Source organism: Hemibagrus wyckioides, linkage group LG13 (assembly GCF_019097595.1).
Source record: "Hemibagrus wyckioides isolate EC202008001 linkage group LG13, SWU_Hwy_1.0, whole genome shotgun sequence".
In the NCBI taxonomy this organism is placed as follows: Eukaryota; Metazoa; Chordata; class Actinopteri; order Siluriformes; family Bagridae; genus Hemibagrus; species Hemibagrus wyckioides.
Genome location: NC_080722.1, coordinates 16,071,824 through 16,090,194, shown reverse-complemented (window position 1 = coordinate 16,090,194; position 18,371 = coordinate 16,071,824). Strand labels below are relative to the sequence as shown.

Sequence of the window (18,371 nt, the reverse complement as noted above, 5' to 3'; positions counted from 1 at the left end):
AATGAAAAAGAAGAAGAAAACAAGGCAAATATGGAAACAACACCAAACTAACAAAATTTTTAAAGATTCAGCAGTATGGATTATAGCTAAAAGAAACAATAGTAGTATTTTTTAGAGAAGATTTATTTATCTATCTATCTATCTATCTATCTATCTATCTATCTATCTATCTATCTATCTATCTATCTATCTATCTATCTATCTATCTATCTATCTACCTATCTATCTATCTGTCTATTTGTCTGTCTGTCTGTCTATCTATCTATCTATCAATCTACATTACAGCTGAAGTGGGTTTCCGGAATGTTAAGATTAAACAAAACCTGAAATTAGTGTCTATCTAAAGTGTCCAGATAGGGTTACCCTAACCCTAACCCCTAATATATAACCCAAGTATTATATAGTACCTATATATATATATATATATATATATATATATATATATATATATATATATATATATATATATATATATAATTATATTCTATATATTAGGTTTTTCTTATTGATACTTAGCCTATATATATTCAACAACTGTATAACAGCTGGATATGTATAGTTAAAAACAAATATATATATATATATATATATATATATATATATATATATATATATATATATATATATATATATATTTGTTTTTAACTATACATATCCAGCTGTTATACAGTTGTTGAATAAATACATTCCTTCTTTTCTTGGCCATTTTGTGCTGCCGTCATGTTGTTTACAAGTCTCGGGACTCTGGAGGTGTCTAGGCCCCGCCCACATTCTTGGAGCCGTACGTCATCGCGTGTTTTTTTTAATGAATGAAAGAATCCCACGGACAGAACGGTGAGTAATTCCGGGAAAAGGCGGACTGTGGCGTTGTAGTGTAAAGTTGCTGAATTTTGTTCGTGTAAGTTATCTAGCTGTGAATGTGAAGAACATCGACGAATATCTGTTTTTTGGCTACACGTCGGAAGGGCAGAAGTTCAAGTACACACCAAGGCAAGCCGTTTTTTTCCTTCCGTTTGTTTACAATATCGCTAAACGTACGGAGTAAATCCGCCCAGTTATGCTATGTAGCTAACTAAGCTAGCTCATGCTCCGGAGTGTGTGTGTGTGTGTGTGTGTATGTAATTTAGCTAGCGTGTTATGTTAGTCATCATTAAATAACTAATAAATGTGTCAGCAGTTCGTGTGTGTCTGAGTGAGTAGCAGTGTTTTATGTTTATATTTGTAAAGCTAGTTAAGTGTGCTTTAACTGTTTACTATACGTACATGATGACAGCACTTAGCTGACTAGCTAGCGCTTTAGCCAGAAGTTAATTATTAAGATATCTAGCTGTTAAATACTGCTGGAAATGTCGAGCTGTATTAAAAAATGCTCGTGTTTATTAAGCTCTAATGTTCAGCTACATAATCTGGGCAGTTATTAATTTATGTATTATTTTTTTTGTTTTAAAGCCTGACTGGTCAAAATTTCCATGAATAAGATTACACTGTCATGTCTAATCTCATAAACATCGCTGAAAACATGGTTTCTTTAACTGACCTTTACATTGCTGACGTTTCCAATATATATATTTTTTTCTCATCAGCATTTTTATTGCTTGTATGAGCAAGCACGTTTGGCTTATTTATTTTATTTCATGAGTCCGTCCATTACACTGGGATCTGTCAGATAAACAGCAACGTGGCGGCATGTTTGTGGAAAAATAAATAAATAAATCTATGTGATTAAGACAGTCATAACGTCAGTGAAGGCCATGGGGACAGAAACTTGTGCTGAATCATGGCTGAACAGCAATACAGGCTCAGAGTGCGGCCCACACACACACACACACACTTCTCCTTTCAGCAGTGTGTTGGCCAACAGATCTGTGTTTAATCTTCACCACTTTTCACCTGCTGTCTCAGGAAGCCTGCTTTCTCCTTGTGAATATTTCACACACTGTATATACGTGCTGATTTCTTTCACGTGTATACATGCTGTGAGTTAGGAGTCTGTCTACTGGGATGTGAATATCTGGTGTGTTTGTGGTCGTGAATCGTGTTAGGAACCTTTAACATGTTTCTGAAATAATCAGAAGTAAAAATGAACAAATTGCTGATGTCTGAAACATCCTAGTGAACTTTTTTAAGCCTAAGACAGTAATACACAATATTGTCAAAAATTTTGGGACATCCCGCCAAATCATTGAATTCAGGGGTTGGTCTTGGCCCCTTAGTTCCAGTGAAAGGAACTTCTAATGTTTCAGCATACCAAGACATTTTGGACAATTTCATGAGAGTGTGAGCCAGCCCAAAACTGGGATGTCTGCCTTTACATGCACATGATTTTAATATGGAGTTGGCCCACCCTTTGCAGCGATAACAGCTTCGACTCCTCTGGGAAGGCTTTCCACAAGGTTTAGGAGTGTGTTTATGGGAATGTTTGACCGTTCCTCTAGAAGCGCATTTGTGAGTTCAGGCACTGATGTTAAACGAGAAGGTCTGGCTCACAGTCTCCACTCTAATTCATCCCAAACTCGGTCATCCATGTCTTTATGGACCTTGCTTTGTGCACTGGTGTACAGTCATGTTGGAACAGGAAGGGGTCATCCCAAAACTGTTCCCACAAAGTTGGGAGCATGAAATTGTCCAAAATGTCTTGGTATGCTGAAGCATTAAGAGTTCCTTTCACTGGAACTAAGGGGCCAAGTCCAACCCTTGAATGATTTGGAGGGGTGTCCCAAAACCTTTGGCAATATAGATTATGTTGTGTTCCTGTTTTCTCTTGCTGTAATAGTACGTGTTGTTACACCCAGCCTAAACTGTATTATACCAGGATAACCTTTATTGGTAAATATGTATATGTATATGGTGATTCCACATAAAGTGAATGTGTGTTTTGTTTTTGTGTTTACAGATATTCTAAAAATACACGCACAAAACAAAAGCAACCATGACATCAGACAGCAGAGCCAGCAAAGCCCTACAGGTAAAAGTGATACACGTCTCTATCAGAATATATTTTCCAGTAGAGATAATTTATTTCTTTATAGTACATGTCTTTATGTGGTTGTAATTTCACAAATATTTGTGTGTGTCTTGTTTTACTCTTGTTTTTCAAAATCAATGAGCATTGTTTATTCAGGAGTTGTGATCTCATCTCTTTGTAGGTAAAGAGAGAGTGTGGAGAGAACGTTCCCGTGTTGTCGGACAGTGAGCTCATGTCTCTGTCGGTGCGGGAGCTGAACTTGCACCTGCGTGGTTTGTCCAGAGAAGAGATCCAGAAGCTCAAGCAGAGACGGCGTACGTTGAAGAATCGCGGCTATGCAGCCAGCTGCAGGGTGAAGCGCGTGTCCCAGCGCGAGGCCTTGGAGCAGCAGAAGAAGGAGCTGCAGCGCGAGGTGGAACGGCTCGGAGCAGAGAATGCAGGCATGCGCAGGGAGCTGGAGGGGCTCGGGGCTCGACTCGCAGCACTGCAGCGCTTCGCCCGCAGCCTTGAGTCGGCAGGAGGCAGCATTCTAGCGACAGCGCCTCGCCTCAACACTGCCTCCGTCATCACCATAGTGAAGAGCCCACAGCAAAACCACGGCCCCAGAGAGCAAGAAGCGTCCTAGGGATGAGTCATACACAAAAACACACAAACACGTAGAAGTACAAGGTACACAACAACTGGACCATCTAAGCTGAACTGAATGACGGCCAAACATTTAGGAATGTTACACAACAAATAGTTGTGTAAGTGAAGTCATTGATATCAGTGATGCAGAATTATTATTGTTACCCTAAAGATGCATTTTATTCACATTCTGTTTATTGGTTAATTGGACCATTTAGATAATGAGAATGCAGGGCATGTCTGCATTGTTTAAGTGTTTTTCGGTGACAACAGATTATTTTGTGTTTGAATTTGAGTTATTTGACTGTATTCAGCTGTTCTATTACATTTGCTTTAAACAGTATAACTAACATATATAAATAGGGTAATGTTGGTAAGTTTACATGTAACTTAGCTCGAAATGATTTGAATTATACCATTTAATATTTATATGCCCAATATTTCGTGTCACATGGAAAAAAAACTAGTCGTAACTGTAGAGAATGTCTTTACTGGATTTATAATTAAGCTTGGCTTAATAACTCTGACTACCAACTCCTTCTAAGTTGGCAAATATTGCTGGAATATATTCATATTCATTCTAATTAAGAAAATCATAATCAGTTATGATTATCAGAATGCCACGCCACGTCAATGCAAGCTTCTTAATACATTCTCACGTATATATATATATATATATATATATATATATATATATATATATATATATGTTCATTAGTTAATTTGCAACACAGAGATTTCTTTTTTTTATCTGCATTTGCAATGAAGACCTAAAAAGCTAGAGTGCTGTGATTTTACATACAAATACTGTTTATGTATAACTAGTTTGGGAAAACATTCATGTCCAATTATTGTAATGGTGTGATTTGTATTTGTATTCAGTTATATGCCAGGGTGTTTCCACTCCTGCTCTTCACTGAATATTTTCGTGTCTCCCTGAATGAGTGTTCTCCCAACACTCACTTAGCCGATTGTCTGAGATGAGTAAGAGGGAGATGCTAAAATGATCATGACAGAGCTGGACATGTAACTGGAATTATGTTCCAGTATGTGTGATGACTGTAGTTGTGCTAATACATTATAGTGGTTTTCTACATAATTAGTAGGTTATTTATAATGACAAAATACTTTAGAAGTCTAGCAAGTATCACATGAGGGTCTAACGTATGAAAGAGTAGGGAAGAGCAAATGTGGAATAAAAAGTGACATAAGGAAAAGAAACCAGTATAAGAGGCTGAGAGAGGAACAGAAGGTGATTCTGAAAGTGCTAGAGAAAGAGAGACACAAGTTGTGGCTACAGCGATCATATTAACTCATGGTTGACAAGAAGATTGCCAACTATTAGCTTTACTAACTCCAGCATTGAGGAGTATACAGTATGTGTAATAATATTTATAGGTTAAAGCATTTGTATTGCAATGAAATCTGTTAAAGCTATTTGAATTGTAATACTGAACACTTGATTTCAGTAACAACTTGTTCTTATGTTTTGGTTCCGAACATGCTGGATGTTTTGTGAAGTAGTAAAATACAAGTCTTTTATTGGTATTTATTACATATATTTTTCTATGGTAAAATATTGTCTATTTTATGCCCTTAATTGAAATAAATGTATATATTGTACATAACATGGTGTATGTTTTTTTCAATAAGCAGAGATAAATGATGAGTTCAGATGTCATACAGACAAAAATCCTTATTTATTATTTTGTAGGGATATCACAAGGAAAAATAGAAGCATCATCTTTGCAGGAAAATATACAATGGCACATTAAAAATGTAAAAAATATCAAAGCATTTGCTCTATCATGCAAGCTATTGCTCTAACTGTGCTTAAAATATATCCTAGTGTACAAAAGGCCCTGATAGCCTACATAGGTTCTTACCTAGAAACAATAATGATTTTTCTCTCTAAACCATTCATTCATGTTCAGTTACTACTTGGCCAGGGATGAGGTGGATCCTGATTCCTCGCAAGGCAGGGATACACCCTTAAAGAGATGCCTGTCCATCACAAAGCTGGACACACCCACATATTCATTCAAACACTCATTCATGCCTAGAGTAGTCAAACCTACCAGAAAGTGTTTTTTTTTTTTTTTTTTTTGGAAGTTTGGACATGAACCACACGAATGCAGTGACGACATGTACAGGAATGCCACACAGACAGTAATCCAAGCTCAGGATCAAAGCAAAAACCCTGGAGCTGTAATGTGGCAACACCACCCACTACACCACCGTTCCTCCGCTCTCTAAATCATTTCCAACAATTTGGGGATTAGCTTTCCTTACAGTAAAGAAATCCTTTAAAGAAACAATTATTTGAATACAGAGAATGTTTGGAAGGCCCCTGAATAAACGACAGGGCCGAGTTACTCGAAAGCCTCATTCCCTTCAGGACACTGGGCTGGGTTTAGTGCATTACTGAAATATATTTCCAGAAATCCTTTATTAAGTATACGAACCAAGAACTAACATACTAAAAAGCAGGTACCATAAATACTCGTACTCGTATGCTGTAGCTAGATCATTTATACTGGCCTCTATTGCACAAATAAGAGCGGGACAGACACATATTTCATATCTCTAATGCTAAACGATAAGCTAAAGATATAACAATCTGCACAACAAGCAGAGCCTAGGCCAGGAAGGCTGTAGTGCTACCATAATAAATGAAATAAAGAAAAAACAGAGGAACAGGAAGGAAATGTCAACGTGGCCCTCAGAAACACACTATAGCAGCCAATATGTCCTACTGAGATAAGGTGCCGATGTTCTCATACTGTGCACGTGCTTCCCTCTAGTGGCCCTCAAAAAATTATTGGACCTATTTAACTATGAGTAGGCTGACTCTAAAGGATCCATATAAACTGCCATCATAAGCATACGAATAGATTCAACATTTATAGTGTTTTGCTACTGCCTGTTCATTTTATATGATTTTGTAGCATTTATCTGCATAACTATAGCAGTTTTTATTTCAGCCCCAGCTAACCCAGATATTGGATTTACTGCCAAGATACTGTCAGATCCTCAGAGTCTAAGCCACTACAGAAAATGTGTTAAATGTCAAACAATGGCCCAGTTACAACCTAATATTCCAGTCTGCTAAAGCGCCAAACCCAAAGCGAGAGCGGATTTCTCCTAATCTCTAATCTCATCAAGCCCAATTAACTGCTCCTTTCTTAACTGCAACTCCACTCGGTCCCTGATTCATCAATCAGAAAACCATGCTCCAGCCAGCTCAAAAAGAGACTCTGTGGAATATAAAAGCCCTCTTCTGCTCACCCCCTCTAACCCCTTTTATATCAACTGTAAACACTGGCCATCTTACACAGAGCTGAGCTTCAGCATGGGAAACAATGACAAAGCTCAAACTCTTACTGATCGCTTCTCACTCAAATACATTACTTGGGGATTATAACTCCTCATGAGTTCAGTATGCCGAGTTTACATTTTTCTGTCACTCAATAAGTAAATGCCTTCAGAAGAGATCCAATCAATTCAAGTATCAATATGTAAAAATGCTGATGAGCACTTAATAAGCCAACTAAATATTTCCTATTAATAACTGAAAAAAAAGGTTACTCTTAAACTAAACCACTTTGAAGGCAGGACATACCGAAAGGCTTCAACAAAAGTATTCCTTGTTTCACCACGTCAATCACAATGAAACAATAAGCAGCGATACTTATAATACTCCAACCTGTCGCTCGTTGGATTAGTTGTCATATGGTCCTGTAATGATGTGTCCCCAAGATAACTACCAGTACATCATTGCAGCACAGAATCTATCCTAGAGACATAAGAGTACCTCTACATATATTTGGATGTTGGTGGGAGCCTACGCTGGGGCTAAAACTCATCATCGGAGCTGAGCAGGAGGGTTTTCTCAGTGTCCTGCGCACTCATACAGCTATGGCTACGGGAGAGGGGTGGTGCTTTGACCCCTTGTTCCAGAGTGGACTGTTGAGTGTACTGCTGATAAGCTGGAGAGAAGTTGTGAATGGCATCTTGGACCATGTCCCCAGGGTTTATGGTCTCCTTCAGACTGCTCGAGATGCTTTTCATAGGGGCCGAGCGACCTGGCAGAGACAGAAGGGAAACTCATTTTAAAACAGAGGCTCAGATTTATTTTAGATACAATATATATTTATACATTTAAAAAGTAGACATGTTTTTATAAATGCCTCTGGCATTTAAGGAGAAAGCAAGTGTGTGGCCTACCGTACTGTCCGTATGTTGGCACAGGGCCTTTAGGCAGCATGAGGAAAGGGGGGAGATTGAACAGAGAACCAAAGAGGATGTGGGAATGTGACGAGTTTTGAGATTAGGGATGATGAGGCAGGCAAGCAGGAAAACAATAATCAAGTTGTAACGAAAAGACATCAAAAGCATTTTGATGAAGGAGGAATGCGTGGGAGACATGGGGGTGGAACATAAAACAGGAGAAAAAGACAAGAGATAGAAGGAAAGTGAGCCAAGATAAAGAGTTCAATTATAATTCCTTAGAAAGATGCTTGGATTAAAGTTGTCCAATCCAGCAACAATGACGAAAGGCACAAAAAGAGCATGCTAATAAATGCTTGTTCATGAAGAAAAGATGCTGTGTGGTGCCTCACCATGCGAGTCCAGCCTCTTGTCCATGTACACTTTGTATGTGAAGGCATGACGCAGGGCCAGGGCAGCAAAGAACATCTCGATGCAGATAATGAAGTTCTGGTAGCCAGCCGCTACAGTGCCCTCACCAACAGACACCTCGGCAGAGCTGATCTTTGGAATCGCACCACATTTCTCCAAGATGGCCAGCAACATGCCTGAAAAAGATTTTGTTCAAATGATGCGTCAGTCGTTACTCCGTTTTCATCTACTGCTGATCGTCAACAAGAGAAAACACATCAGGGTATAAAAAAAAAGTGACTCACCTTGCCAAAAGGAAAGAAAGATGACGGATTTAACCATGAAAAATTTGAGCACAGGGCTGTAGGGGCTGAGCAGGTCTCGGGTGGCAAAGTAGAAGAGGAAGAGAGCGTACAGGGAGAGGCTGACTGAGACGTTGTAGATGATGGTCACGTACAGATATCCGCTGGCCACACTGTTATAAAAGAAAGTGAGCCAGTTTATTACACTTTATCGTTTCAATGTTTCGTTCATATAGTGCAAATTAGTGTTACTTTAAATGTATAAACAAAAACACAAAAATAATAGTGTTAACAGATTGAGCTAAAGAAACAATTAAAACATGGAAAAAAAAGAAAAGGGGAGCTCATGTTTGCATTCAGTGGGGTCCAACATAAGTAAACATTAAAGTAAAAAATAAAATGATGATCTTGATTACAAAAGGACTTACTATTCAAAAAGAAACTTTTTCTTATCTGGAAGCTGAGTCATGTCAGCTGGTTTTCTTTCTAATTAAATCGAAACTTTTCACTACTCATCCAGCAGCTTTATCAGTCTGAGGAAAGTTGGCAGGATTCCACAAATTTGTATCCTCCAGGATCTAGAATCCTCCTCCTCCCTGGATAGCCTCGTTAGGGGAAAAAGGGTAAGGTGAGAACTGAGAGGAGGCGTTAGGAGCAAGGGGAGTCATAAGGATGCAACAACCCCAGAGAGTGTAATGAAGTATTGGGGGTAACGGTCAGAGAATGTGGGAGTGGAGGGAGGTCCTTAGGTGTAGCTTCCCTGGTGGAAATCTCAAATCTGTCTTCTCTGTCCAAAATGTGTACCACTCTCACCTTCCCCCTTGTAACGAGGATATCCAGGGAGGGAGAATCCTTGACCCTGGAGGATACAAATTCGTGGAATCCTGCCAACTTCCCTCATACTGAAGAATTTGCTTAACTGGAAAGAACTCCAGTTGACATGACTCAACTTCCAGATAACTACACTTGGATGAATCTTTACAGACCCACTCTATCTTTAATACAGTATCTAAACGGGAACACATACTTGAAGTCTCCATCACGATATTTTCCAAAAGCTTGCAGGATGACGGTCACCACCGCCATCAGGGGCTTAACGACACAGAACTGAAGTGTGGCCTGTGGAGGCAGAGAAAAAAGAAAAGAAAAGAAAAAGAAAAAAAAAAGAAAAAAAAAAAAAAAAGAGAGTCAAGGTACAGTGGACTTAAAGTCTAGTTTTACATTTAACCTAAAAATCTTTGGAAAAAATTCTTGAGTAACAGATATCAGTTCATGCCTACCTGCTTACAGAATCTGAGGAAGCCAATAGAATAGGTTTTGCCCCAAAGGCAGCAAGTCCCATAGACACAGCTGGACCTTCACACAGCAAATAAACACACTTAATACATTTAAAGTCTTGATGTTGCAGATACACAAGCGTGATTTTTATTCCACAACACTGATTGATGACACACAATAATCTCAGAAAGAGTACAGGACTCACTCAATGGGCTTCCCTCTGATCTCAGACATGATGGCACTCTCACCGCCCAGGTACTCGTAACAAAGGCTCAGAAAGTTGTAGATCACAAATGCTGCATAAGAACCAAATACAAAGACAGAGGCAAAGATGTTGATACTAAATTAAGCACAGAATTTGCAACATGGAACTCTTAATATCGAATAACTGACATTTCAGACATGCTGTTCTTTTGGCTCAGCGGATCATTTGGTCTGCATGTTTAGATTTGGCACAGGTTTTATGCCGGATGCCCTTTCTGACACAACCTTCCCATTTTATCCGGGCTTGGGACCTGCACTGAGAGTTAACTCTTCAGTGGCTGGGTTAGTGCCCTGGCTGGGAATCGAACCCGGGCCAAGGCAATGAGAGCATGGGATCCTGCCGCTGGACCACCAGGAGGCTGTACATTTCAGACAACATACAATGAAATATCCTGTTATTTTCTGCATTGCTAGTGGAAACAGATCCGGAAGAAGCCACATACATTTTGTACCACGCTTTCATTTCCATTTCATCTTCCCTGATTTTCCTCTGAAAATATTTTGCCATGTAAGTATCGCAATACATACAGTAATAATCTCAAACCAGGAAGTGAAACACAGAAAAGCATAGTTACATGAACAGTAAAAGGTCCCTTACACACTTGGAAAACTGTGTGACCAATCAGATTAGTGGACTGGAAATCACGGCTGTATAATTATATATAGTAGGCATAAACATTTGTAGAAGGAACAATGTCTCTGCAGGATAAAGCGGTCAGTACTTTACAGACTGAGGATGTCTTTTGGTTTAACAACAACCTTACAATCGTAGTGCGCATTAACACTGACACAGAAGACATAAATAACCATGTGATCTGTTAGCGGGGGAAAAAAACGTGTCACAAGTTCAGAGATTGTAGTGTGTGCTGCTAAAGGTCGAAGTTAACTGAATCATCTGTCTATGTTATGAAATATCTGGATTGTAAAAAAAAAAAAAAATAGAGAAATGGACTGTGAAAAAATTTGAGAACTTTTCTAACTTATTGTACAAAGGGGGGAAAAAAGCAGTTTGGCATATAATCTTTGCATTTTAAAAACCTAAAAATGTTAGGATTCTTCCTCATATTTCATATTCTGGATATAAAGCCAACACAATCCCAAACAAAATCCCATAAAAGCCAATCCATAGTGTTATTCTAATCATGAATGTGCAGCAGTAAAGTTGTACAATCCATCAAACAGTATAAACTAAACCTATTGCATGATTCATAAGTAAGGAAGATTTTTCTTACTAAAAATAAACTCAATATGGTTCTCAATCAACACTGACATCCTCACAGTCTACCTGGCACACTGCTGAGAATCTTGGCATGATTTAACTGGAGTGTTCATTTTATATGATCACATAACATGCCATAGCCTGCGAATCTGTCACTCACAGTTGTAGGAGAACATGACCAGTCCTGAACTCAGACACTGTTCACTCACATAAGCTCTTGTGATTTCCAGGTTTGCATATTATAACAATATTTGCTGATCTTCCTTCGTATGCTATATCTCCTTTACATAGCACTCAGAAGGCATGCCTGTTTCGTAACCTTATAAACTTCTCTCAATCAGTTAACTCTAATAAAAAAAAAACTTCACTAGCATCAACAATTTTATTCAAAACAAAAGCTAATGGTTTCTAAACCTTAGCTGCCTTTTCCCTATACGGTATATGCACCCTGGCTCCAGACGGCACACCTGCACCCCAACTCGAGTCTTTAACCTCTGGCTTGTCCTTCTTTGAGACCTGAGCATGCTTGTAAGGCGAGATCCCTCTCCTTAAGTGTCTTGGTAGCGTGAACTTTACCCTCCAGTCCCAACCATGTCTCCTTTCCTTCCATAAAAGACTGAAGACTCTTCAGACAATATCTAGAACACTTGACTGGTTTTCTTTGCATTTACTTAAGACCGTTTTGCATCATTTCTTAGTTTTCTGAACTTCGTTCCATTTCATATTTACACATCCATCTTTTCTGTTTCTAAACAGGTCAGTTCAACCCTTGTATAAGCCAGCATCGGTTTTTCTGGCTAAGAATTTTATTTTATTGATGGTTGCTCTGTTAGCTGAGATTAGGGCGCTTGTTTCACTTGAATAGAGTTTGTCATAATTCAGCTTATTACAAAGCACAAATTAAGCAATTGCTTCAAACATGGCTTCAGTCTCGATGCTAGTTCCTGCAAGCATATAATCTACAGCTCACTGCATCTGTATGAAGCCTAATACTGTACATGTCAGAAAGCAATGTGGGAAGTCCATGCAGCAACCCAACCGTGGCACTCATCACGCCCTCCTCATGGGTTTAATTTGTCCGTATCTCATGGTCTGTCGAGCAGTTGGTGAGCGTGTGTGGGTGGGAGTGAGTGTTGCTCTATATATAGCAGGAATGCTGCAGGAACAAAGCTGCGCCTCGGTGTGGTTGGCTATGTAGTGAAGCTGCAGTACAGAACAGCTGAAGGCCATGTAGATGCATCACTTTCCCAGCTACCCCCTGTACCCACCCATTCAGCCCCTCTCCTCTGTCTGCTCTGCCAATACATGCAACAAGTGTCAGCAAGAAGGAACTAATCATTTTAACAGCAAAAACAGTACACTAAATGCAAAGAGAATTATTTTCATGAAATCACAGAAGGCTGATGCAACAGGTTCTATGGATGTTAGAACTAATTTCAAGGCCCTCACAAGCCACCATTAAACCAGTTAAAAATACAGTGAGCAATTTTGTAGAAAGCATTTTAGCAAATACCACCCCCTCCCTTCAACTCCAACACACAGGTCTGGACTAGAACACCTAAATACTAGCTTAAGAAGGGAAAGCTGTCTGATTTCACAGGCAAGAGAAACAACACCCTGTCCTGATTGGATGAAGACTGGAGATTTCCCCCTCGAGCAAATAACTTACTGTAAGAAGAAATGTAAGAAGTACTCACATTTACATAAATATACAGATGTAGGTAAATATGATGAGCAGAAACGTAAGTAGTACTTAAACATGAGAAAAACAGTGTATTTAGAAGAAACAGGAAAATATTATCATCATATTTACGTCAGCAGGAGTTGTTTGGGGTTTAATAATAATTCTAATATGTATATCAGTGTTTCACAGTTATGCTCCTAGACTACTTCAGCCTTACAGTGTTTAGTGTTTTCCTCGCTCAAGCACACCTGGTCCAACACAGGAAGGGTTTGTTCATTAGTGGCTGAGTCACCTTGTGTTGCAAGCAAAGAACACACTACAGAGCAGAGCGAGTCCAAGAGAAAGACTCATAAACATGGTTTAAAAAGTTCCACTCGCTGACATCTCTACTAACAACAAAGCAGATTGATGTTGATCAAAGGTCACGTCCACTTACTTATCCCCGAGCTGCGTTTTTTCTGTACCTTCTCTATAAAAGCTAGTGCAACAGTGTTGCTATGCAACAGGCAGCACTCCCAAAGTAATCCCAGGAGACGAGTGCAGTGAGAACAAATACACAGGGCCTCAGAGACATGGCTGAGAGCAGAACAGCTGTGGAAGACTGTGTACACTATAGAATTTAAAAAAGAATAATGTACGGTTTGTGACACGACTTTACCTTCGTAGCAGTCTCTGACTGTGTCAAAATAGACGTAGTACTGATCGTTGGTGAAGAAGAGAAGGCTGAGCCATGAGTCAAATGCATAAATGGGAACGATGAAGAGGATGCGCACTATGTGTCTCTGCTCATTTGGAGAACTGTAGTAACGCAAGTGCATGTAGATCTGGAGAGAGGAAAAAAAAAGAGTAAAGTACAGTAATCCAAATCAGACCGGTTTTAAAAAGAGATAAGTTTCACTATTTCTTTTACAGATATAGACATAATGACAAACTGTTTACTGCACATTTCTCAACTCAGAATCTTCTTCTTTCGGCTTTTACCTTCAGGGATGGCCACAGCGAATCATCTCTCTCCACCTACCCCTATCTTCTGCATCTTCAACACTTGCACCCAACACTCTGCATCTTCAACACTTGCTTCCTCTTTGCCTCCTGCCTGGCAGCTCCATGTCCAACATTCTCCTACCAATATACTCTCCCTCCTCTGAACATGTCCAAACCATCTTAATCTGGCCTCCCTAACTTTGTCCTCCAAACATCCAACATGATCCATCCCTCTGATGTAGTCGTTCCTAATCCTGTCCAACCGTGTCACTCCCAAAGAGAACCTCAACATCGTATTTCTCAGAATGATGATTGAAAAACTTCATTCAGTTATTCAATAGTTATTCAAAGCTGTCTATTTTCGGATTTGTTCTGATTTCTGACTTCTGCAAGATCCAATGACTGTAAACTAGCACTAAACCAGTTAATACTAGATTAGTTTAAGAGGAAAAGGCTTCTGAGTTAACTAGTTTAAATGGCTGTGTTTTATCAGGGGGAAGTCCTCTCTTGTCGTATCTCTTTCAAGTATGATGACAGAGGACATACAGTACAGTAACTGGTGTATAACATGCACTCAGCAACTGTTCATTCAAACCTGACAGCTCTGACTGGACAACTCACAGTAATTCAGCAATCATGTTTACATTACCCCCCCATACTTTCATTAAAAAATAATATGCACTGAAGCACTGTGCAATGAATGCATGTTTAAAGTACACATTTTAGCTTTTACAAAACCTAAATGATTTGTCTGTTTGGGCCTGAGCTGCCCATTGAGCAAAAGCAAACTAGTAGATGAATCCTAATTCACATGAATTCTTATTATTTTCCCTGCTTGATCCATTGTGAGGTGATGATCAGGCTGGGATTGAACCCTTCATTGCAATATTAAAACCCACACAGCAGTCAGATCATATTTTGTCATTCACATTTTGCTAAAAAGTTCACTGTATCATGATTTTTTCAGGTATTTACCTGGTGGCAGGTAAACAACAACGCTGTCCACACAAAGAAGCCAGACACAGCCTGTGCTGTGGTGGTCATGAGGAAGATGGGCTGATCAGGGGTGAGCAGTGGAGCCTCAGGGAGCCACGAGATGTTGGGTCCGGCTGGGGACACTGTAGCTGGAGATCCGGGAACCATTGCGGCTACTGAGACCTCGCCAAACCGCTCAGACAAGGGTACGTCACGTCTCCAGAGCCTGGGGATCTGAAATGTATCAGGAAGAGATTTTACCCACATAGATCATTATGCTTTTAAAAACACAAACAGTATACAAATTACTCTCACATAAGTTTAGGTGAATACATGGAAAGATTTGTCGCTAACAAGCTTACCTTACAACGTTATACGTCACTGGAAATTTATACCCTAGTGTCACTCTGGTTAATAAAGTGAGAATAATGGCATCGCTGAGAGCAGAGCCAGAGGCATTGTTGGGATTCAGCCTGGCCTGATCTGACAATACAGGGTGAACGTATTCTGCTGCACCACTCAAGAATGGGCAACGTTTTATTGTTAGTCAAAAGGTATTGTGATAGTATAACATGATATTATTCTGAGAAGTGCTGAGAAGCAGCAGACACAGTTTTTCCCAAACGGTTTCTTACAGTTAGACAAAATATTAAGAATTGCAAAAGATCTTGCAGTCACTCCATTCAATTTACAGTCAGTTTTGAAGTGCTTCCCTCAGGTAGGTACAAAGATCCTATCAGTTCATCTTTAAAAGCTCTGACAACTTTGTACAATATACACTGATCAGGCATAACATTATGACCAGATGCATACTAATGTGTTGGTCCCTCTTCTGCTCCCAAAACAGCCCTGACCCATCGAGGCATGGACTCCACTAGAACCCCGAAGGTGTGCTGTGGTATCTGGGACCAAGATCTTAGCAGCAGATCCTTTAAGTCCTGTACGTTGCAAGGTGGAGGCATGGAGGCAACTTACACCTACCTACAGGACTTAAAGGAAACTTTTGATAGATACTGACCACTGCAGACCGGGAACACCCCACAAGAGCTGATGCCTAATATATCCCACCCACTAACAGGTGCCATGATGAGGAGATAATCAGTGTTATTATGTTATGGCTGATCGGTTGTATACACAAACCTCTTACCCAGTTTTCAAATGTATCTATTGTTCACTTTTTATGTTTTCTGGTCTGCTTCTTTAAATGTTTTATGGTTTTATAGCGATTTCTGCATGTGATATTTTACGGTGAGGCTAAAGACTAATGTCCACAGTTACACAGAAGGTAAATTTAAAGGTATTCGTTTTGAACTGGACTGACACGGTGCCGCAGGGGGGGGGTAGTGCTGGCACCACACAGCTACAGGGTCAGGTTAACAGTTTTTGTCCATCTTCTCCCACTGTGTGGATCCTCTAGCTTCTGTGAATGAGTGTAAATGGTGCCATGTAATAGATTAGATCGACATTGTATCCTCACGTCCAGTGTTTCTGGAAGATCCACCATGACCCTGACAAGATGGTAACTGAGAATGAACCAATGCATTGAGCAGTACTGAATTAGATGAGATACTGAATATGAGACCACTACTCTTTCTCGCAGGACAAGAAAAGGCCAGCACACGACCTCGGTCACATCCTGACAAAATGCTGAGTTAAATTGGAGTGATTGACTGGACTGGTGACCGGAAGTGGGAGGAGCCTGGGAATGGGTTCTCGTGTACAGGAGCTGGTCCTGCGTCACGTAGCGACCGGTTCATACTTTAATACGTAACCACGCAAAACGGAGCGCTTCTCCACGGAGCTATTTAGAGCGGAGCGACACGTCCGAGTGTGATTTAGTGACGCAAAAACTCTCTCCTACTCACACACACACACACAATACCTGGAAATATCGCAAACAATGAGAGTATCAATAAAACAGTCGGTTAATGACACCAAAGAAACGGAGTCTTTAACGCGCGCGCACACACGCACATCTTGTAGAATTACACTTAGCCTGATCGTGTGATTTTACTCACTAAAACCTACAAACAGTTCCTGTTCATCTAGACTGGCTTTATCGATCGATTTCAACAGACTTTCGTACTTTAGCCGAAGCCCTGAATCCTCAACACACTTCCATTGATTTGTAAAAAACTGAATCACAGACTCATTAGCATGCACATTCACTTCTACAACAAGGCTATGTAAGATAAATAAGCATAATGGATTATTCAGAATTTTGTTAAATAACAAATAATGTTGAAAGACAGACTCATGGGGAGATTTATAGCTCGTCCGTGAAGCTCATCTTTGTCTCTGTTAGGAATTGCTAACAAGCCTACAACAACAGTGGGACATTATTATTAAGATATTTAACACACACACACACTTACCAAATGCATGAATGCTGCTTTAAAACCAAGAGCCAGCAGGTCAGACAGGGCCTAAACTCCTCAAATCCATCACCGTGGCCCGTCATCCATGTTTATCTTCCCTGAGCGCACTGACACTGAGGCACAACTCGGCTGCGGCGGCGGAGAAAACTAACACAAAAAAAAACCCAACTAAATAACTGGCTAACGAGGCTAACTAACTCTCCCCACAGCTCCACGGCGCCATGAACGAGCACTATACACAACTTTTACGCTAAATAAGACAGCGGGAATTATTGCTCTTCCTGCGTGTAACGCATCTTCTGAAAGCCACTAATAACAGCAGGCGCTGCGGTGAGGATTATCACAGCTGAATGGAGATAAAGAGACGAGAGCTGAAGCCGTAGAGCCTGTAACAAAACTTACCAGGGTTGCCAGATTGGTTTCGATATCGGGGCTCATATAGCTCTTAAAACACCCCCCTCCCAATGTTTCACATAAAACGTAAGCATGGAAACGATTACGTCAGATGGAATATAAATAAAGGACTATTTTTAACCTGAAAATGTGTTTAAACTAGACCAAAATCAACTTCCGGTCGCGGTCACAATTCGAACAAAACCAATAAGGGCATACGTTCAATCTGGCAACACTGCAAAAATGCCATCTGTACTTTTTCAAAATGGTTGAACCCTTCAGCGCTCTTCAACATTAAAGTCTTCATTATGGCGCAACTGGAAAGTCTTCATGGAAATAATTGGATCTAATACCCTTTTCAGAGCAACTCACGCTCACGTAGTCTGTTATATTATTGGACATATTCATTTATTTATAAATCAGGGTACCATGGCTAAACATGCCAGTACAGAATTCTCTAGATTAAACCTTGTTATTAATATATGCCATGGGATTCTATGGATTTGACATATACATAGGCCAGCAGTAATGCTTGAGCTGTCATTAAGATTTTAGGTTGGCTGACAGAAACTTCTGGTCTGAATCACATCTTGGTAAATTTCAGTGTTGTCCATGCTATGCAAGTACAGAAAAATTCTTGAGCGTTTCATTTTGCGGTTAGTCAAATTTTCGTCTAATTTAG

General features: G+C 39.9%; 2 protein-coding genes across 4 annotated transcripts; one reads left to right on the top strand and one right to left on the bottom strand.

Moving 5' to 3' along the window:
• Positions 1-809: 809 nt before the first annotated feature.
• maff (v-maf avian musculoaponeurotic fibrosarcoma oncogene homolog F) lies at positions 810-5,220 on the top strand. Of its 2 annotated transcripts, none has more exons than XM_058406040.1 (3): positions 810-990; positions 2,894-2,965; positions 3,147-5,220. In XM_058406040.1, exons 2-3 carry the CDS (start codon positions 2,930-2,932, stop codon positions 3,588-3,590), a joined length of 480 nt encoding a protein of 159 aa, XP_058262023.1. In that variant the 5' UTR covers positions 810-990; positions 2,894-2,929; the 3' UTR covers positions 3,591-5,220. The 2 variants fall into 2 exon arrangements, with proteins under 2 accessions (XP_058262023.1, XP_058262024.1); XM_058406041.1 differs by lacking the exon at positions 810-990 and adding an exon at positions 1,058-1,192.
• A 53-nt stretch (positions 5,221-5,273) lies between these two features.
• On the bottom strand, positions 5,274-17,688 carry tmem184ba (transmembrane protein 184ba). Of its 2 annotated transcripts, XM_058406038.1 has the most exons (10): positions 17,294-17,688; positions 14,919-15,152; positions 13,618-13,783; positions 9,998-10,088; positions 9,795-9,870; positions 9,542-9,633; positions 8,518-8,687; positions 8,215-8,409; positions 7,820-7,846; positions 5,274-7,677 (listed from the first exon to the last, which is right to left on the bottom strand). In XM_058406038.1, exons 1-10 carry the CDS (start codon positions 17,300-17,302, stop codon positions 7,448-7,450), a joined length of 1,290 nt encoding a protein of 429 aa, XP_058262021.1. In that variant the 5' UTR covers positions 17,303-17,688; the 3' UTR covers positions 5,274-7,447. The 2 variants fall into 2 exon arrangements, with proteins under 2 accessions (XP_058262021.1, XP_058262022.1); XM_058406039.1 differs by lacking the exon at positions 7,820-7,846 and having other exon boundaries at positions 17,294-17,682.
• Positions 17,689-18,371: the final 683 nt, after the last annotated feature.